The sequence below is a fragment of the Leucopleurus acutus genome (assembly GCF_964270905.1).
Source record: "Leucopleurus acutus genome assembly, chromosome: Y".
NCBI lineage: Eukaryota > Metazoa > Chordata > Mammalia > Artiodactyla > Delphinidae > Leucopleurus > Leucopleurus acutus.
The window spans coordinates 837,726-864,756 of NC_139164.1; the positions used below are offsets into that span (position 1 = coordinate 837,726).

A 27,031-nucleotide genomic window follows, 5' to 3' on the forward strand; every position below is an offset into this window, starting at 1 on the left:
CCTTTAATGTGTCCGGTGACTCCTGCTCTCCAGGAACCCTTCACTTCCGGGTGCTGGGCCCGCCGGGTCCCCGGTGACCCTCAGGGGGCAGCTCGGGTGCCCAGGACCACGCACAGCAGGTCCCCCGCGCGCGCCACCCGCACGTCCTGGAAGCCGTGTCGCTGCAGAAGGCGCCGGTGCTCGTCGGGGCTCCGGGGCTGCCCGGCGCTCAGGGTCCGCAGCCGGGGGCTCCGCGATGCCCCCTCCTCTGCCGCTGCTTCAGCCACCAGGAGGCCACCGCCTGGGGAGCCAGAGACACAGAGACAGAGAGAGACGGGGTGGGGGAAGAGTCTCAGGACCCAGGCTGCGGGTGCCCCGGGCTCCCCACTGAAGGGATTCGCTGCAGGAAGACACGGACGGCAGGGAGTCTGAATGTAGGGACACAGCTGCAGCCTCGCACCGGGACTTCCCTGGCAGCAGCGTCCCTGGCGGACCTGCGTGGCACAGGGACGGCACCGGCCACGACGGTGCCAGGAGCACGATTTGTTTTTTTCTGACGTTTAATTGGTTCAGCGAGATTATCTTTTTTTTTTTTGAATTATACTTGATTTGCAACGTTGTGTTAGTTTTAGGTGTACAGACAAGTGATTCCGTTATACATGTATGTATATAAATATATATTCTTGATATTCTCTTCAATTATAGGTTATTCCAACATACGGGAGCAGAGTTCCCTGTGCTGTACAGTAGGTCCTTGTTGGTTCTCTGTTTCATATAGAGTGGTGTTTATATGTGGAGCTGCACTGTTGGTGGGAACAACCTACATGAGAGCCTTGAGAAGTAGAAAGTACGCGTGTGTGTGTGTGTACACACACCTGTATCTGTCCAACTCTCTGTGTATGTATTTTCAGAAGGGCTTGTGAAGAAGGGGGAACCAAGCCGGGAGAAGATAAGCCTTGGGACAGAAAGCAGAGGGGCAGGAGGTAGCTCGCGCTTGCTTCTTCCTTTTGTTTGGGTTACCGGGGGAGACCCTGAGAAAAGACACAAAGCAGGTGGTGGCACACGAGCCCCAGCTCTGCTTGCTGGTGACGGTAACTGGGAGAATTTTGGTGCAAAATCTCATTTGGGTTCTAGGCATTTAAGTAAACATGAAGTTAACAAAACTGGGATCATAGCTCCACACTATTAGGTATAAAATCAGCTGCAAGGATGTATGGTACAGCACAGGGGATAGAGTCCATATTTTATAATAACTATAAATGGAGTGTAACCTTTAACCATGGTGAATTACTATACTGTACACCTGTAACTTATATAACATTGTACAGCAGCTATACTTCAATAAAAAGAATTGGGAAAAAAAAAAAAAAAGAATTGGGATCGGGCTTCCCTGGTGGCGCAGTGGTTGGGAGTCCGCCTGCCGATGCAGGGGACGCGGGTTCGTGCCCCGGTCTGGGAAGATCCCACATGCTGCGGAGCGGCTGGGCCCGCGAGCCATGGCCGCTGAGCCTGCGCGTCCGGAGCCTGTGCTCCACAACGGGAGAGGCCACAGCAGTGAGAGGCCCGCGTACTGCCAAAAAAAAAAAAAAAAAAAAAAAGGGATCATATGGTGTGCTCATTCTGTCAGTTTTTATGTTTTTCAGACTCATGGATACACGGGTTTATTAACTCAGCAGCTCCAAAAGCCCTATATTGAGGGTTTTTTTTTTTTTTTTGGCCTTGCCGTGCAGCTGGCAGGATCTTAGTTCCCTGACCAGCGGTTGAACCCGCGCCCTCGGCACTGAAAGCGCAGACTCCTAACCACTGGACCACCAGGAAATTCCCAGGAGGTCACGCTCAGTTCTTATCTGTGACCCCCACTGTCCCCAGGGTGCAGGCAACCTTTGCAATCCCAGCTACGGGGGTGGAGGGAAGCCCTGGTTCCCCGTGCCTGCCAATTTCTGAGCTCTAAGGATTTCCTCCACTGCCAATTTCACGCTGACAGCTTGGTATGAGCTGGCTGGCAGGAGTGCTGAACATTTAACAAGCGGTTCTAGCCAGCAGGTCTAAGCTCCAACACACCCATGCCCACCCCCCCACCCCCACCCCCAAAAACCCTTCGCAGCATAAAGGCAACTTGGAACTGACTGTCCCCAGGTTCAGTGCCTGTCTGAGGCGGGTGAGAATCCAGCTCTCACATCTCCCGGCCCTTCCTCGCCCCCGGGGGCACCCCTGTTTTGTGATTCCTTCCTTCTGAACTGTGTTCCATCCATTATGTGGGGACTCTGTTCTCGGGCTGGGGCACAGCAGGGAGCAAACAGGAACCGGCCCTCCTGGGGCCACATTCTTGGACCCCGAATGTCCGTGTGATGCTCCTGTGACCACACGAAAACCTGCATCTCACAGGCTGCGTGGGTGTCCTGGGGCGGCTGGAACAAACTACTTAAAACCACAGACCTCCATCCTCCCCCAGTCCTGGAGACCAGGCGCCTGAGGTCAGGGTATCCCAGGGCCGCGCTCCCTCCAGAGGCTCCAGAGGAGGGTCCTTCCCGCCTCTTCCAGCTTCTGGGGGCTCCAGGCGTCCCTGGGCTTGTGGCCGCGTCCCTCCCGTCTCTGCCTCTGTCTTCCCGGGGCTTCTCCTCTGTGTCTGTGTCTCTGCTCTTCTGTCTCTTGAAAGGACCCTGTCATTGGATTTAGGGCCACCCTCATCCAGGAGGACCTCATGTCAGACCCTTCACTTCATCACATCAGCAAAGACCCTGCTTCCAAATAATATTCTAGGTGGACGTGAATTTGGGGGGGGACCCTCTTCATTGTGCTACAGGGACCAACAAGAATGCCTTAACTACACTGTTGTTTGGGGGACTAAAACTGGCTCATTTAAAAAATTTACTTAGCCTTCCACGCTTTTATTAATATTTTCCTAGGCATTTCCCTGGCGGTCCAGCGGTTAGGACTCCACGCTTCCAATGCAGGGGGTGCGGGTTTGATCCCTGGATGGGGAGCTAGGATCCGCATGCCGCATGATGCAGCCAAAAAGTGTATATAAAATTAAATAAAATAAAAGAGGAGATATATGTATACATACAACTGATTCACTTTGCTCTACAGCAGAAACTAACGAAACATTGTAAAGCAACTACAGTCTAAAAAAAGAATAAATCAATCTAAAAAAAGAAAAAAGAAACGGCCCTTTGGGTGCCCCGGATGGAGATGCTCGTCACAGCTTGCAGGGCTCAGACCCCAGGGGAGGGGCTGCAGTCGTACTGAACCGCGCGGGTCCTGGGAACAGGTCACAGCTATAGGAGACGGGGCCCCAGGACGGCTGCCACGTGGTTACTTCCTGTAGACACCGCCTGCATGGACTCGACCCTCGCTCTGGTTTTTGTCCCAAATAAAATATCGGGAATGGGGGTCGTTTTCCTGGGAGTTGAAGATGACCCCGGATTGTTGAATATTTTGTTTCATAACCGCACAGAAGAGGCAGTGGAGGTGCCCCGGGAGACGCCGGGGTCGCAGGATGTGGAAAGAGAGCTCGTCTTGCGCCGCTAGACGTGGGGACCCAGGGAGGGGCCCGGGCGGCTTGCTGCCCTCGACTCCACGAGCCCGATGACCCACGTTGGCCCCGAGCGCCGTGGGGAGAGGCTGGGTACCACAGAGCAGCCGGGAGAATCATCATCATCGGAGGAGGGAGACCCTGAGCCAGGCGGGGCCCGGGGAGGGACACGGCTAGGGTGGGGGGGCGTCCACGAGCCCAAGCCCCAGACGCTGGCGCCATAAAGTTCCGAAACGCATCACTGACACCCGAGAATCAGGTACGTCCTCAGGGAGCCGGTAAACTGAGCACCAGACGGCGGGCTGGAGGACGGGGAGCTTCCTCTATAAAATGTACGCTTTTTTTAAAATTGGAAACTGTCTTTACGTGTTAAAAAAGGCAAGTACATGATGTGGTCTCACCTGGTTTGCAGCTGCTTGAGATCCGGCTCAGTAGCTTGTGGAGTTTGTCATCCGGCCAGTCCTGCAGAATTCTGGAAAGGACGTACAGATCTGCTTCCGGGAGGCTGTCTTTGAAAAAGTCACCTGGTTTAAAAACAAATGGCATTGAACCGTTAGGGCCACAGGAACTGGTCCTGCACCCGACGGAAAGGAGTTGCACCACGTTCTACAAGGGATGAAACCGAAAGAGACGCTGCCTGCAGTGGGGAGATCTGTGTTCTCCAAAGAAGAGACGTTCAAGGGCTGACCTGGGGACGGGCCCTCTGGAAATAGGGTCTTTGCAGATGAAATGAAGGGAAGGGTCTGAGATGAGGTCCTCCTGGATGAGGGTGGCCCTACATCCAATGTCCTTCTAAGACACAGAAGAGGAGAGACACAGACACAGAGGAGAAGCCCCGGGAAGACGGAGGCAGAGACGGGAACGAGGCAGCCACAAGCCCAGGGACACCTGGAGGCCCCAGAAGCTGGAAGAGGCAGGAGGGACCCTCCCCTGGAGCCTCTGGAGGGAGCGCGGCCCTGGGACACCTTGACCTCAGAGGTCTGGTCTCCAGAACTGAAGGAGGATGGATTTGGGTCATTTTAAGCCCCCAGTTTGGGGTCATTTGTCCCTGCATCTACCAAATGTGTACCTGTAACTGTGGACACAGACACCTTTGCTATTTGTGACTCCTAACCCTGCCTCGTTCCACAAAGGGTTAGATGTAGCTCACATTTACACACACAAAACAAAACAAGAAAGAAAGAAGACGCTTCAAATTGGCATGAAGGGAGAGTAAACACGGGGGTGCAGACACGTCTACACGGGGTGGCCCCAGACAGCTGCACAGAGGTGGGCAATATGCACTTTTTCTTTTGCCTTCGTGGTTCTCCTTCCTATACGTGGTGAAGCAGCAGCACAGCTCCCATCGTGCTGCTCCTAGATTTGAAGCTCTAGGGTGTGTCTCTGTCAGCTCAGGCAGAAGCAACAAAGTCCCACCGACAGGGGCTTCAACAACACACGTTGATTTCTCATGGTCTGGAGGCTGGACATCCGAGATCAAGGTGTTGGCAGGGTCAGTTCCTGCGGAGGACCCTCTGCTTGGCTTGTAGGTAGTGGCCTACTTGCTGTGTCCTCACAGTGGGGAGAGATAGATGATAGATACATAGATACATACATACATACATACATAGAAAGAACAGATAAATGATAGGTGAATGGATGGACGGAGAGATCGATGATAAATAATAGAGAGGTAAAGAGATGATAGATATATGATTGCTATAAAGACAGAGAGGTAGACAAATGATTGATAGATTGATAAATATTGAATAGATAGATATAGATAATAGATAAATGATAGATACACAGATGATACATAGATTGATAATAGATATGATGGAGAGATAGATATAGACATGTGATAGATAAATAGATGATAGATAATAGAATAGATATGATGGATGGATACATACATGATATAGACAGATAATAGATATTAGATAAATAGGATAGGACATAAATGATAGGTGGATGGATGCATAGATGATAAATAATAGATGATAGATATATAGATAAATGATAGATGAGTGATATAAAGACAGGTAGATAAAAGATAGATATGACAGATGGATAGATAGCTACATTGAAAGTTACATAGATGATAGATGAATAAATGGATGAATGGATGGATAGATAGCTAGATGGTAGATATAATGCACGGACAGACAGACAGATGATAGATGGATAGATATGGATGGACAGATAGATACACTGATAGATGAATAAGTGGATGGATGGATAGATGATAGATAAACGATACACAGGTAGATAGATGATGGACGGACAGATAGACAAATGACACATACATAGATAATAGCTGGATGGATAGACGGATAAATAGATATGGATGGACAGACAGATACACTGATAAATGACTAAGTGGATGGATGGATAGATGATAGATAAATAAACGATACACAGATAGATGATGGATGGATAGATGACAGATAAATGATACATACATAGATAGATGATAGATAGATGGATAGATACGGATAGATACACTGATAGACAAATAAGTGGATGGATGGATAGACGATAAAGAGATAGATCAACCATACATACAAAGATAGAGGATGGATGGATAGATGATAGACAAACGCTACATACATAGATAGATAGATGATGGATAAACGATAGATACGTAGATAGATGTTCCTGGTATCCCTTCTAAGGACGCAGTCTTGCGGGATTAGGACTCCACTCTTGTGACCTCAAGCTTCACCTTAATTACCTTCAGATAAGAGTCACACTGGGGGTGGGGCTTCAACATAGGCACTTGGGGACACAATTCAGTCCACAGCAGGGTGACTGGCTCTTTTTTTTTAAGTAGGAAAGTATCAGGTGGTCGTGGGGCACAGGCCCGTCTAGCACATCCACCCTCAGGCCGGGCCGCAGTGTGGATGAGTCACCAGATGCCAAGAGTTTCCCTTCAATCCGGTCCCGCCGGGAAGTCCTTCCTCACATCCACCCCAAGGCCCTCCTGCTGTAGCCCCCGTGTCACTTCCCTGTGAGGCCTGGGTCGCTGGTCGACATCTGCAGACGCCGATCTTGGCCCGTGCCCATCCCCACCTGCCGTCCCGCCCGGCTACTCCCCTCGCTGAGAACTTCAAACTCCTGTTCTCGGGGTTTGCAGATGCTCCCCTGTGTGCAGATGTGCAAACACCCACCAAGATACACGCACACACACAGACACATACGCATATACAAACACATCGACACACAGATACATACATGTATAGAGACACACAGACACACTGAGACACACACAGACACACAGATACACCAGTATATATATACACACAGACACAGAAACACACAGAAACATGGATATAAGACACATACAGACACACAGAGAATACACACAGATATACAGATACAAACATTCAGACACAGGAACATGGATACATACACAGACACACAAAGACAGCTATACACAGACACACGGATACATACATATACATGTACATAGACACAGAAACACACAGAAATGTGCATATATACACATACACACACACACAGAAACACACAAACAGAAATGTACACACTCAGACATACAGACAGAAACACAGAGAAAGATGGATACACACAGACACAGACACACGTACACCGACACATACAGACACACACACACACACCCGCTCTGCATACGAGATAAATAAGGTCACCCAAATGCTGACACCCGGCGGACACGAAGCCACGCTAACCTGGCACAAAGCGGATCCGCTCTGTCTGTCGTCCGCCACGCTGAAAGCCCCCAGAGAGCTCAGTGACCTCTGGGAGGTCAAAGACCGTCACCTGCAGACGCGGGTACTCCTGGGCGAGCTCGCGGGCCAGGATGCCCGTGCAGCCTGCGGGAAGCAAAGGCAGACTCTGGACCCTCCTGGCATGTGTGAAACCCTTGGAGTGTCTCCAGAGTTCAGCTCTGGCAAAACCAAAACGATGCTCTCAGATGCGGCCTGAGCTCGTGCCCTGAAATGAGGTCAGCCAGTGGGGAGATCACTGGTGTCTCAAAGTCAGGGCCTCGTGGGCGGGTGCTGGCCCAGAGCAGGTGAGTGGGGTGGGCACAGACTCGTGGGGAATCCTGGCAGCAAAGCTCTAGGCAGCCGTACTCTTCCCTGCCCCTTTCTGCTGCGGGAATGCAGACGCAATGGCTGCTGCCACAGCAGCCACTCTGGACCACCAGGAGGACAGGCGTGCAGAGGGTGGGGAAACGCAAGCTGGCAGCGCAGGAGCCCTCCTGGACACCAATCCCACTACACCCCTTGGGCAGGGCAACTCCTCCTCCTCCGTCCACCGTCCTGGGGAAAGGACTGGTTGGGATGGGGTGGAGGGTGTGCGCGGCATAATAAGACCTGACGCAATGGCAGCAGACGGGCTCCACAGCCCCTCCCCTACTTGGCAGCCACCAGGAAGGGTCCCATAACCTCTACGGGGGTCCTGGGCCATCCCCGGGACCTCCTAGCACTTGGGAATATCAGCTCAAGCCCCCGCACCCACCCTGGATATATTTAGGTCCTCAGATGGTTTGTAGAGATAAACCCATTCTGCAAGTCTCATTAGCAGGTAAGGTGTCCTAGATTTAATACAAAGGAAGAAAAGCACGTAGCCCTCTGCACCCGACTGGCGGGGGGTGGGGGGTGGTGGTGAGTGTACCTCCCAGGTCGCAGGCAGAGGCGAATCGGGACAGGTCGAAGGCCGTGGCCACGTGGTGGGCGGTCAGTTTGCTGAGGCTGTGCTTGGCCCTCATGAACTGCAGCGTCAGCTCCCTGCTCTGGTGGTGGAAGCAGGTCTGAGGAGACCCACCCGGAGCGCAGGCCGTCCTGCACCCGGGATGTGGTTCCACCCGGCATTCGTGTGGGTGGGGAGCTCAGCAGGGATCATGGAGAGGGGTCCGGGGTAGAGGAGGGCGGGGAGGGTCCGGGGTAGAGCAGGGTGGGAGGGGTCCGGGGTAGAGCAGGGTGGGAGGGGTCTGGGTAGAGGAGGGCGGGGAGGGTCCGGGGTAGAGCAGGGTGGGAGGGGCCTAGGCAGAGCAGGGTGGGAGGGGTCTGGGGTAGAGGAGGGCGGGGAGGGTCCGGGGTAGAGCAGGGTGGGAGGGGCCTAGGTAGAGCAGGGTGGGAGGGGTCTGGGGTAGAGGAGGGCGGGGAGGGTCCGGGGTAGAGCAGGGTGGGAGGGGCCTAAGTAGAGCAGGGTGGGAGGGGCCTGGGTAGAGGAGGGTGGGAGGGGGCACTGGGTCTGAACTGTGTCCACCTAGGCGGTGAGGCTGGAGCGTTGCCAGGAGGGCAGCTCCACTGCACCCTGACACAGCGCACTCTCTGGGTCTGATTTCCAGTTTGCAGGGGGTCTCCTCCTGGGAGACTGCCGACTCCCCACTCGGGTCTCACTGGACCAAACCAGGAGGACTTAGGGGGTAACGACCCCCTGCCCCCTCAGCTGTCACCTCACTGAGGATGATCTGATCTGACCGTTTACAGAGACCAGGGCTCCCTGCCCAGCTCCCCGGTGGGGTCCACGTGTGCTCGGGCCCCACCCGGGTGCGAGGGAATGAGTCCCTGGGGCAGAGAAGGAGGCCGGCAGGACAGCGTGCAGGAGACCCGCCTGGGCCTGACACTCTTAGGGCTCCTGAGGGTGGTCAGGAGGCGAGGGATGGGCAGGGAGTCAGCTGAAATCCCAAGGGGCGGGGGGTGCAGACCGGGGCCCGAGGGGGCCGGACTCGTTGCCTGAGGCCACGATGGTGCTGCTGCCATTTCACCCAGATTTCGGGCCTGGGGACCTCAGCATCTCCCAGGACACTGTCCTCTACGACCCCTCGAGGCCCTCCAAGACCACCCAAGATCTTCCAAGACCCCCCGAGACCCCCCAGACCACCCAAGACCCTCAGATTATCACCCAAGACCCTCCAAGACCCTCTGAGACTCCTTCCCTCCCACACAACGGTGAACAGGGGTCGTGGGTGCCAGGGGGCGGGGGAAGGGCCGGGAAGCCCTTTGCACACCCTGCGCTGAGCTAAGAACCAGGAGTCTGTGCAATGCAACTCCACGTAGGAAACACGGTGCCTCGATTCAAGGCAGCCCCTTCCTAGAAAAGCCCTCTTTTCAGGAGCTGTGACCAGCCAGCCGCACCCTCCCCGCCACGGCGGCCTCCCGCAGGGATTCCCACGTCGGCCAGAATCTGAGATGTTTCCGTGCCCACTGGTCCTTTCGCAGCACAGGCGGGGCGTGAAAAGGAACACGGGGGTTACAGTACCTGGGACAGGCGTTCCTCCTCCATCGCCCCCGGAGCCCCGCGGGTCTGGTCTGCCCCCTCCCGCACGGCCAGGCCCAGGCGTGTGAAGACGCCCCAGACGTGGGCGTCATGGTACTCGGCCACGCCCTGGAGAGAGTGTTCGCCGTCTGACACTAGGTGCAGGGTCGCCACCTCCGTGTTGCTGTAACCTGAAAGGACGGGGCGCCGTGTGACGGCTCAGCTGACCGCGGGGCGAGCCCCCGCCCAGCGTCATCGGGATGTCTACTGACTAAGTGCCAAGCGCACGGACGCCCAGAGGCGGCCCAGAGAACGACGCAAGGGTGTTGCTCTTCCTCGAGGTGGCCCTCCAAGCCCCTGGGATGGTCACTTGGCCAGGCTACAGTCCCCAGTGAGACGTCCCCGTCGGGGAGAGGGCGCGGTTTGGTCATGTGCTTCGCACCTGCAAGTCAGCAGACTTCGGGTAAAGGAGGTGACCCTATGTAACGTGGGTGGGTCTCATCCCATCAGCTGACGGCCTTGAGAGCAGAGAAGCACCGAGCGGCCAGCCGCAGGGGTTCAGACGCGCCGGAGCCCAAAGGCACGGACCCATCTGTCCATATCCCGCGGGGTCTGCCTCTCCGGAGCCCTGAGGGGTACGGGGCAGCCCGCTCTCTTCCCACTTCCTGGCGGGCTGTCCATCCGGCCCGGCCCCCAAGGGCCCTTCCGGGACACCCCTACCTGCAGAATTGGAGGCTGCAGGCAGAGGGGACGGTGGCTGAGACCCCCTGTACCTCCACAGCCCCACGTAACACCGTCTGTCGTAGGACGGACAGAACAGCATGGTGTCTATGGTTTTCCTTTTCTGAACTTTTAAAAAGTTTATTGAAACTAACTGTCCATTTGACACTTTCTTTTTTAATTAATTAATTAATTAATTATATTTATGTTTGGGTCTTTGTTGCTGCACGCGGGCTTTCTCTAGTTGTGGCGAGCAGGGGCTGCTCTTCATTGTGGTGCACAGGCTTCTCATTGCGGTGGCTTCTCTTGTTGCGGAGCACGAGCTCTAGGTGCACGGGCTTCAATAGTTGTGGTTCACGGGCTCAGTAGTTGTGGCTCGCGGGCTCTAGAGCGCAGGCTCAGTAGTTGTGGCGCACGGGCTTAGTTGCTCCGCGGCATGTGGGATCTTCCCGGACCAGGGCTCGAACCCGTGTCCCCTGCATCGGCAGGCGGCTTCTTAACCACTGCACCACCAGGGAAGCCCCATTTGGCACTTTACATGTTGTCTTTGTTTGTTTTAGAAACTGGATTTTTACTGTTGCTTAATTTTCTTTTTTTCCTTTTTGTGGCGGCACCGCACGGCACGCGGGATCTTAGTTAGCGATGGAACCCAGGCCCCCTGCAGTGGAAGCGTGGAGCCTTAACCACTGAACCGCCAGGGACGTCCTCACACGTTTTTTTTTTAAAGACTATTATCTTTAATTATATAAATATATATATTTTTTAAACTTTTTATTTTATATTGGAGTATAGTTGGTGAGCGATGTTGTGTTAGTTTGAGGTGCACTCAGAGTGATTCAGTTGCACGTAGACACGTATCTGTGCTTTTTCAAATTCTTTTCCCATTTAGGTTGTCACAGACGCTGAGCAGTGTTCCCTAGTGACCGACAGCTCTGAGTTCTGAGGCCTGGGGTCCTCTGATGGGCAGCACCCACCCCGCCCGCCCCACCCCAGGCCCCGTGCAGAGGCACAGGAACGGCTGGCAGGGCTCAGCTGAGGACCCTGCAGGGCGTCTGCCAGGTAGCAGGGACTGGAAGTCCGGACCTTGGACCCTTTCTCCACATTTGGTCATTATTTTCAGTTGAGGAGAGGGGCTTCCCTGGTGGCACAGAGGTTAAGAATCCGCCTGCCAATGCAGAGGACACGGGTTCGAGCCCTGGTCTGGGAAGATCCCACATGCCGCAGAGCAACTAAGCCCGTGCGCCACAACTGCTGAGCCCACGTGCCACAATTACTGAGCCTGTGCTCTAGAGCCCGCGAGCCACAACTACTGAGCCCGTGAACCACAACTACTGAAGCCCGTGCGCCTAGAGCCTGTGCTCCACACCAAGAGAAGCCACCGCAATGAGAAGCCCGCGCACCACAATGAAGAGTAGCCCCCGCTCGCCACAACTAGAGAAAGCCCGCACGCAGCAACAAAGACCCAACGCAGCCAAACGTAATAAATAAATATATATTTTTTTAAAAAATGGAGGAGAGCATTACTAAGACGCTCTGGCTGGGGGGAAGTTCTGCATCCTGCAACCCAAACCTTTAGCGTGTACTTGTCCGCCTCTCGTATGAGGGGTGGCTCTGGGGGGCTTCCGCCAGCACCCTGCTTCCCTGCTCACCACAGAAGGGATGCTGTGTCTCCTGCTCTGGGGTCTTCTGAGCCCCTGCCTCTCTCCATCTGCTCAAGGACCATGCGTAGCACCCTCTGCTCTGAGAACACCCTCGAGAGCTCTGTGCACCCAGCAAACCCACACTGTCACCCTTCATCCGTCCATTTACCACATACGCCGTCTACTTCGTTTTATCTGTCTTTCTATCTACGTATCTACCTATCCATCTATTACCTATCAGTCACCTACGTGTATCTCTCTCATCTAGTAATCACCTATCTTCAACATCACCTATTCATCCATCTACCATCCACCTATTCATTTATCATCTATCACCTGTGCATGTATACATGATCTATATACCGATCATTTATCTTTTTATCATCTCTCTATTCATCTATCGTTTATCCATCCACCCATCTATTATCTATTCATCCATCCCTCCATCTATCATGTATTTTCTATCATCTATCTATCTATCTTTCTACCATCTATCATCTATCTATCATTGATCTATGCATCCATCATATCTATTCTATTATCTATCTAATCCATCATATCTATTCTATTATCTATCTATCTTTCTATCACCTACCTGTTCATCCATCTACTTATCTATTTACATACCTAAGTATCCACCTATCAAACTATCTATCTAGCTACGCATCTATGACCTATCGATCATCTACATGTATCTCTCTCATCTATTAATCATCTATATCCATCATGTATCCATCTATGTATCTACTTATCATCTAGCATTTGTGTATGTATCTATATCTATTATCTATCTTTTTATCATCTGTCTATTCATCTATTATTTATCCATCCACCCATCTATTTATCTATCATTTGTCTATCCACCCATCTATTATCTATCATCTCTATTATCAATTTATATCTATTGATCTATCAATCTACTACCTATTTATCCACCCACGCATCCATCCATCATCTATTTATCTATCAACTATCCATCTACTTATCCTATTATCTACCCATCCATCCATTTATTTATCCATCCACCTGTCGTCTATTTATGTATCACCTATCAACCTAGCTATCTTTCTATCCTCTACCTCTTCATCCATCTATCTGCTTATCTATCTACATATCTATGCACCCACCTATCAACCAAACAATCTATCTATCCGTCATTTATCCACCCACCCATCTATTACCTACTTGTCCATTCACCCATCCACGTATCATCTGTTTATCTATCATCTAGCTATCCATCCATGTACCTATCTATCATCTCTATTATCAATCGATATCTATCCATCCATCCACCTCATCTGTCTGCCTATCTAAACAAATAAGTAAGAATAAACTGCTATCTATGCTGTGCACACATGCAAAGCCTATGGGCTGTTTCTCTCGAGAGCCCTGGCTGATACAGGCCCTCTGAGCCCATAAAGAAGCCTGTCTCCTAACACACCACACACGCACACGCGCACACGCACACACACATGCACACCACACGCACATGCGCACACGCGCGCGCACACGCACACACACGTGCACGCGCGCACACACGCGCGCACACACGTGCACACCACACACGCACGCGCGCACCACACGCACGCACACACATGCACGTGCACACGCGCACCATGCACGCGCGCACACCACGCACGCACGCACACGTACGCACACGCACACATGCACACAGGCGCGCGCGTTTCCTCCTTCCATCCATCCTCCGCTGCTGACCCTCTGGGGCATTCTTGGGGCAGAGGGATGAGGCATGGTCTGTCCTCCCTGCCTCGGCTCAGAAGCCACTGTCACCTGGTGACTTGGTCTCGCAGGCACAGTTGCTGGAAAGACACCCAGGAAGCCCCTCACCTCTGCGCGTCTTCTCCAGTAAACCCAGGGCCGCGCACACATCCAGCAGCTGCTCAGTCCTGCCCGCGCAGGTGCTGAGTTTGCGGGCGACATCCACGGCCTGCAGGGGGCCTTGGTCTTTTAACACATCGAACAGTCTGAGCTTGCAAGCCGTGAACAGGACCTGTCCGTGAAGAACAGTTACAGTTAGACGTACAACGTGACTTATCAACTGCTCTTTATTCCCAGGGACTCCAAAGAGGGACGGCAGGATGGTCAAAAACATCGAGCTCATCAAGGGAAACTTCTGCAGAGGACAGTGGGTTTAGGCTCCAGGTTGTACAAGGTTTGCTCCAGGTAAGACCAAGTCGATGAACACCAAGCAGAGAAACTGTCCCAGCGGAGAAAGACCAAAGCGCTGCTGTCAGGGGCTGTGTGGTGTCCCCCCAAGGTTCCTACGTCGACGCCCCAAGTCCCAGGACCTCAGGATGAGACCATGTGGAGATGGGGCCTCTGCGCAGGACGCGGACGCTCCACGCTGCTCAGGACACACCCTCACGTGACACCGTAAACCTCCCTGGAGCTCTCACCTCGTCGTAACGCAAACACCTCCAGGGACGAGTAAAGGGGCACTTCGGGAAAGGGCCCTACCTGAGCTGCGTCCAGAACTACCATGACTGACCTTGGGCGGGGGTGGGTGACACTTGCTCCAAGACCCCCAGCAGACCCCGGCTTGGTCGGCACGGTCAGCCATTGGGAGACCTTTGCAGGGGAGACCCGTGTCACACGAGGGTGGATGGACAGATGGGGAGGTATGTAGATAGGTGACAGATACAGACAGGTGATAGATAGGTAAATGGGTGGATGGAGGGATAGACAGGTAGGCAGGTGATAATAATAGACATGTAGATGATATATACAGATAGCCAGAGATGATAAATAAATGGGTGGATACATGGATAGGAATAATAATAGACACAGACGATAGATACAGATAGACGTGACAGATAAGCAGGTGGATAGACAGATGACAGATAAATAGATAAACAGAGATAGAGACAGACAAATGATGGGAAAATGGATGGATGAACAATGGAGAGAAGACAGATGATAACAGATACAGAGAGACAATAGATATATATTATACACAGATAAGTAGAGGGATGGATAGACAGATGATAGTTATATAGATAGATAACCATAGGTATGCATACATTGATGATGCAAATAGATAAATATAGATAACAGATAGATACAGATAGGTAAATGATAGCTAGATTAATGGTGGATACAGAGAAGATAGATAATGATATATATATATAATGATGTGTATAGATAGATGATAGATATAGACACAGATGATACACAGCTGGAGAGATGATTGATAGATTGGTGGAGAGATAAATGATAGGTAGGGAGACAGATGTATGAATGGATGGACAGAAGGTAGACAGATGACAGTAACAACAGATACAGGTAAACAATAGACATACATAGACGACGGATATAGATTATACCTAGATCAGAGGATGGATGGACAGATGACAGGTACACAGACAGACGATAACGACAGTATATATAGCTTGATGATATAGATGACAGACAAATGAAATGGATAGACGGATGGATGGACAGATGCTAGAGCGACAGACCGTGGAAGCACAGCACAGCTCCACCGAGCGCCAGCCTGACGGGCTGCAGCAGCGCTGTCTGCACCAGCACCTCCAGGTGGATCAGAGAATCTGACCTACAACACAGCATAACCACCTTCTGTCCTAGGCACACAGGTCCCCTCTCCTGAGGAGGAGGTGACAGGGAGGTGGCCGGGGTGGAGGGGGGAAGGCCAGGCCCCCAGTCCTTCCCCAGCCAGTGTCCTGTCTCTCCACGAGCCACTGAGGCTACCCCTGAGGGGCCCCAGCGCGAGCAAGGCCCAGGAGCCCAGAGCTGCAGGAGAGGGTCTGGTGGGGAAGGGGGGTGGGCCGGGCCACGTGTCACAGCTGGGCGGGTGCACAAGTGCGTCCGCAAGAGCCAGAGAGATGGTGGAGGCCAGCTGGATGGGCCGCTGCCCAGCCCACTTCCCATCGGGCCCCGGGCCTGGGGCTTCCCTGAAGCACCTGCACACAGCTGCCTTGCACGTGGGCACAGGGCAACCTGTGGTCAAAGGTACCTGGTGGTTCCAGGAAGCATCGAGCTGGCCCAGCACTGGCCCCTCCCCTGCCCAGGACACCCTCTGGCTGGGACGGCTGCCCAGGATCCCGAGGCCACAGGACGATGAGGACACACACGCTGACCTGGTCTGCCCTGCAGGCAGCTGGTGTCCTGGGGGCCACCATCCACCTGCTGCCCGGCCAGCAGGGCTGCAGGGTCCCAGAGGTGGCCGCACGGCCGGCATTCCAGCCCCACCTCCCTGGACTGGGGACATAATGTGGCCCCTTGCTGGGGTCACGTGAGGCCTGCTTACCTTCAAACACCCGCACAGACCCTGCCCTGCCCCCTCCAGGCACAGACCACAGTTATGGGCTCAACGGTGGCCCCAAAAGGATATGTGCATGCCCTGACCCCCAAAATATGGGAATGAGGCCTTATGTGGAAACAGGGTCTCTGCAGACGGTGGCCCCAAAAGGATATGTGCATGCCCTGACCCCCAAAATATGGGAATGAGGCCTTATGTGGAAACAGGGTCTCTGCAGATGTGAGGAAGTGAAGGGTCTGAGATGAGGTCCTCCTGGAGGAGGGTGGCCCTACATCCAATGACAGACACAGAAGAGGAGAGACACAGACACAGAGGAGAAGCCCCGTGAAGACAGAGGCAGAGACGGGAGGGACGCGGCCACGAGCCCAGGGACGTCTGGAGCCCCCAGAAGCTGGAAGAGGCGGGAAGGACCCTCCCCTGGAGCCTCCGGAGGGAGCGCAGCCCTGGGACACCTTGAGCTGTGGTCCCCGGGATGGGGGAGGATGGATGCCTGCGGTTTGGGGCTCCCCCTGTGTTGGGGTCATGTGGTCATGAATCACACAAGTACCTTGGATGCTTTGAAGCCGTCCATCAGCTCCAGGAGGCCTGTGGGGAACGGGGGCCGGCTGTTCGCCCCGTTAAGGGCTGCATCCAGCGCGTGCGGAGCCTGTGACCGGTCTCCGTCCGCCTGCTCGCCACCGTGGCCGTCCTTGGCGCTCTGACCTGGCTCTGAGCCACCTGCCTCCGAGTCACTCAGGTTCTCGAAGGTGTCGACGGCGGGGATGGAGTCGCGCCTGACCCGCCGCAGGTCCTCGGGGCGGGGCGGGCAGTACAGCCGTGCCAGCTCCTTGCAGAAGTGGTTCAGGGGGAAGCCCACGACATTGAGGAAGTCCCCGTGCACGTACTCCACCAGCATCCCGCCCAGCGCCTGGATCCCGTAGCCGCCAGCCTTGTCCCTGGGGCGGGGAACCACAGCGGGGAGGGAAGGAGGGTAGAGAAGATGGCAGCGATGTTGACCTTCCTGGGGTCAGCAGACCTGCAGCCAGGACCCCTGCAGGGGAACCCACCAACCTTGGACCCGGGTGGCTGTGCACTGGGGCGTCCGGGCCCAGATCCCAGTGACCCCTCGGTCCCGCCCCTGGGACGTGACGAGGGGCACCTGGCGGCCACTCAGGAAGCTGCCCCCTGACCCCAGGCCTGGCGCATGGCCACCAGCAGGCTCTCTGAGGGGAGGGGGATTGCTGTCAAGGACCCAGGCCCCCGGCCGTACTCTCCTGCCACCTGCATCCCCGTCCCTCGGATGTCCATTCATGTGGGTCCTCGGCCCAGGTTTTCCCCGGGCGCCACTGCTGAGACCTCCTTACAGGGGAAGAGGGGCCCGTGAAGCCCCTCCCTCCGCCCTGACTCCCCCGCCTCTCCCGCTGTGCCAGACACGGGTCCATAAAGTGACAGGGGCAGTGATCTGGGCCCCCCCCCCCGGCAGTGAACCCACCCCCATGGTCCTCACGCCTGCGCTCACCCCCCAACCCTCGCCCGGGCCCTTTCCTGGGGGAAAGGGGACAGGGGAGCTGGCATGCCCTCTGGTTCGGCCTCTTGGTCCCGCTGCAGCTGCAGCGGTGAACGGCCTGACCCTGCCCCTCGTTTTGGTGTGTTGTCCTGATCAGACACCCCGATACCCAGCAGCTCCGCTCTTGACAGCCGTCACCACCCAGAGCCCGGCGCCCCGCGGAATCCTAACCCACAACGCGATGGTGTCAGGAGGTGGGACCTCGGGGAGGTGATGAGGTCATGAGAGTGCAGCCCCCGTGGATGGGATTAGTGTCCTCCTAAAAGAGACCCCAGGGAGCTCCCTGGCCCCTTCCTCCAGGCGAGGACACAGCGAGGAGTCACCATCTATGAACCAGGAAGCAGCCTCACCAGACGCTAAGTCTGGCCCCGCCAGGATCTCAGACCTGCAGCCTCCAGGACGGTGAGAAATAAGTCTCTCGTTTACAAGCTCCCTGCCTGTAGCGCTTTCTTAGGGCCCCAAGCAGACTAGGATGGCCCAGATCTAAGGCTCCTGTGAGGACACATCATCACAGAAGATGGTGAGAACAGGGCTGGGCGCACAGCACTCCCGTACTACCCTGCAAAGGGGGCTCCCACGCCCGCCAGAAGGACAGGCCGGTCGGGGAGCTCCTTTGCTGGGGCTGCTTCCACAAGATCAATACCCCAGGGAGACTCTTCTCCCCTGCCTTTACCTTGAGCAGGCCTGAGACCGGCTTTAACCAGCAGAACACACGCTCGGACCCTCGGTCTCAGGAGCCCAGGGCTTCTGCGCTCACCTCCCCACGGCTGTCGGTGCCCGGCCCCTCGCGAGCACCCTGAGTGAGCCGCTTCCTGAAGATACATGGGGAGGCTGGTCCCCGGGGCACCGTCAGACCCGTGGCGAGGCCACCAGCCACCAGCTGGCGCCGAGCCCAGCCCCGGCGGGGGTGGGGAGTGAAGCCAGCGAGGCTGCAGGACGAGCTGAGCCTCCGTGACCTTGAGAAGACTGCTGCCCGGACCCGGCGCGCTTTGGGGCGGTCAGTGACATTGGGGTCATGGTGACCTCTGCCCTCCAGGGACCGGCCCCGGCTGCCCCACCATCATGGGAGCGGGTGTGGCGCCCTGGGAGGGCCGGCTGCGCTGTAGGAGCATCCACGGGACGGGGACCTCTAGGAAGGCATCCTTCCAGCACCTTCCAGGCACCGGGGCACTGGGCTCGTCAGGAGCCCTGGCCCCCAACACAGGCTGAGCCATGCGCCTGGTGTATCCGCCGCCCACAGTGGGGACTCGGCACCGCAGCTCCCAACAGAGACTCACATGGGCTCTCCGCTGTTGATATACTCCCACAGCAGCTCCTCTGACAGCTCTGAGAACTTCACCGTGGTCTCCTCGTAGAACTCCGAGACCTCCGTGTCCAGCCGGCCGTCTGCAAGGAAGGACCCCGCAGTGAGGGTATGTGGCCGGCGCCAGGCCCCCGCGTCCCCAGGTTCTAGCCGCTGCCTTTGGGGGGAGTTGGCCTGAGCTTTGCGTGGAATTCACACACGGTCGTTAACGGTTCCTTTTAGACAAGGGAAAAGAGAAAGAATAAAACAGAAAAGAGGGCAACAGAATTGGCGAAAGCAGGAGAAACAGCTGCGGCCTGCAGGGCCGGGTGGCGCGGGCCTCTGGTTTCTGCGCTAAGTCGTGGGGCAGAGCTACCACAGGGTGATGCTGCAGTCCACACGAGGCTTCGGCTGTGGGGCCGGAAATGCCCCAGGCACACAGCACGGTGGCTGTGCATGGCGGCCAGTTGTGAGGGCTCTCCACAGCAGCCGTCCCGGCGTGAACGGTGCCCCCCAAACGTCACACCCTCTGAAAACCTCAGAACCGGACCTTATTAGGAAACAGGGTCTCTGCAGATGTGATGGAACAAAGGGTCTGAGATGAGGTCCTCCTGGAGGAGGGTGGCCCTATATCCAATGACAGGGTCCTTCTAAGAGACAGAAGAGGAGAGACACAGACACAGAGAAGAAGACCCGTGAAGACGGAGGCAGAGATGGGAGGGAGGCGGCCACGAGTCCAGGGATGCCTGGAGCCCCCAGAAGCTGGAAGAGGCAAGAAGGACCCTCCCCTGGAGCCTCTGGAGGGAGCGCGGCCCTGGGCCACCTTGACCTCAGACGTCTGGTGTCCAGGATGGGGGAGGATGGATGCCTGTGGTCTCAAGCCCCAGGTAAAGGAACCACACTGTCCAGCAAGTGCTTTCTCCCCAAAGAGCACAGGTTAAAGTCCAGGACAGACCAAGAAGGTAAGAGTAACCCAATCACTAATTAGCAGACAGGTGCACGGTCACCCACCTGTGGGATGTGCTCGGGGAGCCCAAGAGCTCAAAGTCAGCCTCAGGGTCCTTCCTGGACCTAAAATATCTTTTAAGCAGCTTTAAAAATTGTGCATTAAAAAAAAAAAAAAAAGCCCGTTGGGACTTCGCTGGTGGTCCAGTGGTTAGGACTCTGCGCCTCCACTGCAGTGGGTACGGGTTTGATTCCTGGTCGGAGAACTAAGACCCCACAAGCCACAGTGCTCGGCCAAAACACACACAGAGAAAAACCCTCGCCAACAGGGGCCAAACTCCTCCACCTTCCAGACCAAAAACCTCAAAGAAAGCATCTGGGCCGGTCGCATTGGACGGGCTTTTATGACGGCCCCCACCCCCCAGCACGGTCTCCATCGGGCGCTCAGGGTGCACCCCAGGATTTCCCCGTGGGACCCTGACGTTCCCAGGCAGGACGGGAAGGCAGGGTCACGGGGAGCAATGACAGAGACGCCCCCGCGGACCCGGGTCCCCGAGGACCCCAGGCTCCCTTCACGACGCCCGACTCCGGGGGTGGGGGTGGGGGACGGGGACGGAGGTGGCCGTGGTACCTTTGCTGCAGCAGTGGACGATGGCCACGCCTGTGAACACACTGTGCTCCTTCCCGTTCAGCCTGCAAAACACGACGGGGCCCAGCAGGCGACCGTGTGGGGTGTCCGAGACAGCGCCATCCCTGCCACCACCGGGCGCGAGCCCCTGGTCCACCCGCCGGCCCTGGCCATGCGGCCTCCGGGGAAACCTTCCCGCAGCAAGCGCGCAGGTCCAGGCGAGAGGGCGCTCGGTGCCCTCGGAGTGGGGGCTGGGGGATGGCCGGGCCGTCTCACGGGATGCGAGGACGGAGCACCTGGGCCACGCCGGGAGGACCCGGGTCCTGGCAGCTCTCAGCGGCTCTTTCTCGGGTCCCTTCGCTCTCTTGGGCGCAGACACGCGGGGGTGCTGAGCCAGGAAGAGACCCTGAAGGTGGGCGGTGGTGTGGCCCCCCGCTCCCGCCCGGGGGCAGGGTTCCGGGACGCTGAGAGGGACAGGGCCTGCTTCCCATGGCGGGAGCTCGGGGGCACTGGGCTCCTGGGGCGACAAGGCAGGGGGAGTCAGGATGAGGAAAGTGAGGAGGGGCAGACACGGGGCTCCCGGACGAGCCCGTTAGGGCGAAGCCAGCGCAGCGGACATTCGAGGCACCGGCCCATCCTCGGACCTGGACCTGGAGGGGCTGCCAGTGGGAGACGGGGGAGGTGATGCACGGACACCCACAGCCCACCCCGAGGAAGCCCGGCCCCTCCACCGGGCCCAGGCTCTGTCGGATGCAGGGCTACTTCCCCGTAGGATGGCCAAGGCCCACCCACCTTGACAGCATGCGGTAGGCGTCCTGCTTGTCCACAGGCTTCTCCAGGATCATCGCTCCCACCGCCTGCAAGAGAAACGGGAGGGAAAGCGTCTTTTTCCGCTCCCTGGGCTGGTCTGTGCAAGCGGCACTGTCCACTGTTTAGATTCACGTTTTTTTTTTTAAAAGCAGGAGAGATGTGTATAACATGAATTTCACCATTTTGAACTCAAGCGTGTGGTACATTTCCAGGGCTGGGCGAGGACCGCTGTTGAGTTCCAGAACTTTTTCATCATCTGGAACACTCGATCCCCGTGAGCTGTCACTCCCCACCTCCCTCCCCAGCCCCTGACACCCCAACCCGCTCTCTGTCTCTGTGGATTTGTCTGTTCTGGACGTTTCCTGTCAATGGAATCACACACTGTGTGTCCTTCTGGGTCTGCTTCTCTCACTCAGCATCCTGTGGTCCAAGGTCCATCCACGCTGTAGCCTGTGTCAGGGCTTCACTCCTTTTCACGGCTGAGTCATATTCTACTGTGTGGATGGACCCCATCCGTCCATCAAAGGGGGGGATGTCTGGGCTGTTCACACCTTTTGGCTGTTGCGAATAATGCTATGAACATTCACGTACAAATATTTGTCTGAACACCTGTTTTCAATTCTTTGGGGCATGTACCTAAGCGTAGATGTCTTAGCTGGGGCTGCCCGAGAGCAGTACAGACGGGGCAGCTTAAACAGCAGATATTATTTCTCCCAGTCCTGGAGGCTGGAATCTGAGATCCAGGTGTCAGCAGGGCTGGTTCCTCTTGAGGCCTCTCTCCTGGGCGTGTAGACAGCAGTCTCCTCCCTGTGTCCTCAAAGGGTCATCCCTCTGTGTGTGTCTGTGTCCTGATCTCCCCTTCTTATAAGGACCCCAGTCCTGTGGGATCAGAACCCACCCTAGTGACCTCATTTTACCTTCATCCCCTCTTTAAAGACCCCATCTCCAAATACAGTCATGTTCTGAGGTTCTGGGCACTAGGACTTCAATATAGGAATCGGGTTGGGGGACACAGTTCAGCCCATAACACAACTGCTGGGTCATATAGTAATTCTTCGATTAACATTTTGAAGAACCTGCACCGTTCACTCTTTTACTTCCATGCAGCTTTAACCATGAACCAGAAACAATGTCTGATTCTCACCTGCACACAGGTAGGTCCCATCCACCTGGGCTGCACAGAAACAAATGCCACGTTGAGGGCAAGGCAGACCCTGGGATCACCCCATCTGGCATTTTCCAAACCTGGACTCTTTACAGTTGATTTACAATATTGTGTAACTTTCAGGTATACAGCAAAGTGGTTCAGTTATACGTATACATATATATATATATATATATATATATGTACATATATGTATTTCAGATCTGTTTCCATTACAGGTTATTACAAGATATTGAATATAGTTCCCTGTTCTACACAGTAACTCCAGACTCTTTCAAACAGGTGGTCCCTCGCCTGGAGACCATGACGGTACCCTAGCAATGAGGCCCAGCATCCCTGGGAGATGCCTGCCATCGGGCCAGCGAGGGTCTCAGACAGAGGGCTGTCACCAGCACGGCAGAGCTACCGTACCGATCACTGTGACCTCCCACCAAAAAGTCCAACCCTCAGTGGCCAAAACCCCTATCTTAGCGAGAACCGTTGCCCTCCAAAACATATGCCGGGGCCCTGATGCCCGGCCCTGGGAACAGGACATTATTTGGTAACAGGGTCTTTACAGATGTAAGAAAATTTAAGATGAGGTCGTACTGCAGTAGGTGGGCCCTAATCCATGACGACTGGTGTCCTTATAAGAAGAAGGAAACTGGGACACAGAGGAGAAGGCATGTGAAGACGGAGGCAGAGATGGGAGGGATGCGGCCACAAGCCCAGGGACACCCGGGATTTCAGGCAAACCACCAGAAGCCGGGGGCGGGGAGAGAGAGAGAGGCCTGGGACGGATCCTCCCTTAGGTCTTCCAGAAAGAACCAGCCTTGCCGAGGCCTTGATTTCAGTTACCAAGGACATGCCCGCCACACGGAGAGCCAGAAAGCAGACTCACCACGATGGTGTCTGCTCCGATGACAACGTCAGGGGCCCGCAGGTCCTTCTGCAAGAAATCCAGACTCAGGTTTAGAAAGGACGACTCTGCACGTCTTACACGTTGTCATGCCATGACGCACATGACACAGCATCGCTGCTTACTTGCGAATCCAGTCTCACTTTGGAAAGCAAGATTTCAGTGTCCTCGACACGCCAAGATTTCAGTGTCCTCGACACCCCAAGACACTCATTGGAAACCTGCACACAACCTTCTGCTCTGGCTGCACTTAAATTCTAACCTTTCCACGGCCGGAAATCAGTCTATCAATGTTCATTTATTTATACCAATACTTCTTACAGCATTAACTTGAATATATGGGTCCTATATGTTAACTGCGATTAGGTATTATTATAACACATAGTAACAGGTAAGCTACTTTAATTCTGTATCGTAAATGACACTATTATATTAATTAGTATATTATATAGTAACACACAGCAATAGAGAAGCTACATTAATTCCATATCATAAATGATACCATTACATTAATTACAAGAGTATATTATATAATAAGATCTAATAATAGATAAGGTACATTAATTCTATAGTTAGTTCTATATCGTAAGTCATACTGTTATGTTAATTGCAATGATATATTCTATAGTAACACTCATAGTAATGCAGAGGCTGTATTGTTTCTATATCATAAATGACGTTGTTATATTAAATACCATAGTATATTATATGGTAACAGTAATAGATAAGCTACATTGTTTCTATATCGTAAATGGTGCTGATGTACTAAATACCATAGTATATTATATAGGAACAGTAGTAGATAAGCTAGGCTATTTCTGTACCATAAATGATGCTGTTATATTAAATATCACAATATATTATATAGTAACACTTAGTAACAGATAAACTACATTAATTCTATATCATAAACGATGCTATTACATTAGTTACAATAGCATATGACATGGTAACACCTAGTAATAGATCAGGTAGATCAATTCTTTATCGTAAACGATACTATGATGGGAATTGCAATAGTATGTTACATCCTAGCAAAGTAAGAGGTAAGCTATGTTCTATAAGTGATACTATCACATAAATTAACAGCAGTGGACAACACGAGGACCCTCAGCCGCAGAGACGCTAGACTAACTGCACTTATTGATAACACGTATGTTTAACACCTGAAGATGCCCTCCTAGCAGGAGACCCAGGAAGAAGCAGAAGCAGGAGCCCTCGCCTGGTGCATCCTGCCGGCCACCTCCAGGGCCTTCTGCTTGGCTGTTTCCACCGCGTATGCGTACGGAGTAGCGAATGAGGCCTTGTGCAGCTTCTCCTTGAACCTGGAAGGGACCACCTCGAACCTGAGGCCCTGAAACGGGACAGAAGGGGTCAGGAGGGTTTATGGGAGGAACCTGAGGATGCTGACGGATGTGCAGGCTCTGCAGGAACTGGCCTTGCCCCGCGCGGCCCCCCTTCCCTGACTATCTGGTCTAGACACTGGGTGCTGACCCAGCGCCAGCCCCCGGCCGCAGGGGCTGCGGGACTTGCAGAGGACCCAGGGGCGCTGGCGGGAAGACCTCTGCACACGCAGAGGCCAGCAGGGCTGTATTGATTACGATGCTGGGGCCTGCAGCCCCGAGGGGTCAAAGGGCTCCCAGAGAGTCCCAAAGGCTTTGCCTCCACAGGGGTCAAACTACTGAAATGACACCGCCTGCAGGAAATGCCAGAAAAATACCACTAACGAGGGCTGCGCGAGGGTGAACGTGGCTGCTTTAACTTGGTCCCCTAACACGTGTGACCAGGCAGCCCCTGTGGAAGGCAGGTCATGGACACAGCGACATCCAGAGTGGGATGGGGGACAGGACTGCGGGTCTTACCCACAGAGGATAAAACTCCCATCCCCACGGGGAACCCCGTGGAGCACCCAGCTGGCTCTTACCTTCCCCGCATCCCAGCGCTCTCCCCTCCATCACGGACCTCCCACACCCCCAGGTCCCCCTGGACCACACTGTGAGCCCCCCTTGGCTCTGTACAACCCCAGCCGGCACCCCTCTCTCTGCACCTACCGCTCCTCACCCCGCCCATGTCCTGCCAGGGCCCCCTCCACTCCCCCCTCCCCTACCCTCCCACGCCACACAGCACAGCACCCGCCCGTCCTCCCCCTGGAGGTACAGGCAGCACCCCTTACTCGGCACCTACCCCTACCCCAGCCCACTCCCCTCCGCCAGGCAGGGCCTCCCCACCAAGACCAAGCCTCCGCTGGAACCTCTGTCCGCTCCCTCCCGGCTCCTGGACAGACACGGCTCAGGCCCACAGACCTGGCCTTGGCCTGAAGGCCCACAGACCCCGGCCGGCAGGGCACCAGGTCTCCAGGCCCTGGCTGGAAGACGCTGGCCCCCAGATCAGGTAGACTCCTCCTTCCCCCCGGCCCACAGGCCTGGACCACGGTCACTAGGGTCCTGCCCCCTGGTTCCCTCAAGGCCCCAGCCTTGCAGAGACCCCAGACCCCCAGTCACTAGGCCCCCGCCCTGCAGACCAACCGACCCCCGTGCCCCCGCCCCCCACTAAGCCCAGGTCACTAGGACCCTCGGTCACTCGTCTCCAGCCACTAGACCCTGCCCCCCGATCACTGGACACTCCCAGTTACTAGGCCCCGGCCCTGCAGACACCACCCCGCCCCCAGCTAAGTCCTGGTCACTAGCCCCCGGGCCACTAGGCCCGCCCCAGACCCCGGCCCTGCAGACCCCGGCCCAGGCCAGGCCCCGGACGCTCACCGCGTTGCTGAGGATCTCCTGGCGGCGCGGGGAGGCGCTGGCCAACACCACGCGCTTGTGCTGCAGCTTCCCGATCACCGGGCACAGCACCATGGTGCCGCCGCGACCCGACCCAAGCTCGACTCCGCGCCTAGAACCGCACGCCCCAGGCCGCGCGCCCAGCGACAGGCGCCTACCACCGCGGCCCAGGCCCCGCCCCGGCTCCGCCCCAACCAAGCCCCACCCCGGCCACTGGAGCTCCGCCCAGGCCTCACCGCCCCCCACCCCCCCACACGCCACGAAGCCCCACCCAGGGCCCGCCCCCCCCCCCCCCCCCACGGAGGAAGCGGCTCCGGACCGCTTCCGTGCCGGCCCCGAACGAAGCCCCGCCCCACCCACGAAGCCCCGCCCCCACGCTCGCCCCGTCCCCGCCCTGCAGCCGGCGACGCGAGCTGGGCGCGGGCTGGGGGCCTGGGGCGAGGGCGGTCTCCAGGTCCTCAGAACCCGGAGACCAAGGGGCACCTTGGGAGCGCTAAGAGGGCGATGGGGGAAAAAAAAGGAGTGTCCGTGTGAATCGGTGGAGGCGTCCCCGCGGGTGCTGTGGGGGACGGAGATGACGGGTC

General features: G+C 55.5%; 1 protein-coding gene across 1 annotated transcript; it reads right to left on the reverse strand.

The window, feature by feature from the left end:
• On the reverse strand, positions 1–26,612 carry LOC309978902 (putative bifunctional dTTP/UTP pyrophosphatase/methyltransferase protein). Its single transcript, XM_082865566.1, has 13 exons — positions 26,430–26,612; positions 24,893–25,024; positions 23,653–23,700; positions 21,590–21,654; positions 20,801–20,862; positions 19,220–19,328; positions 16,944–17,331; positions 13,945–14,107; positions 9,740–9,927; positions 8,150–8,267; positions 7,201–7,344; positions 3,916–4,038; positions 1–280 (listed from the first exon to the last, which is right to left on the reverse strand). Exons 1-13 carry the CDS (start codon positions 26,520–26,522, stop codon positions 81–83), a joined length of 1,833 nt encoding a protein of 610 aa, XP_082721692.1. The 5' UTR covers positions 26,523–26,612; the 3' UTR covers positions 1–80.
• Between the last annotated feature and the right edge of the window lie 419 nt (positions 26,613–27,031).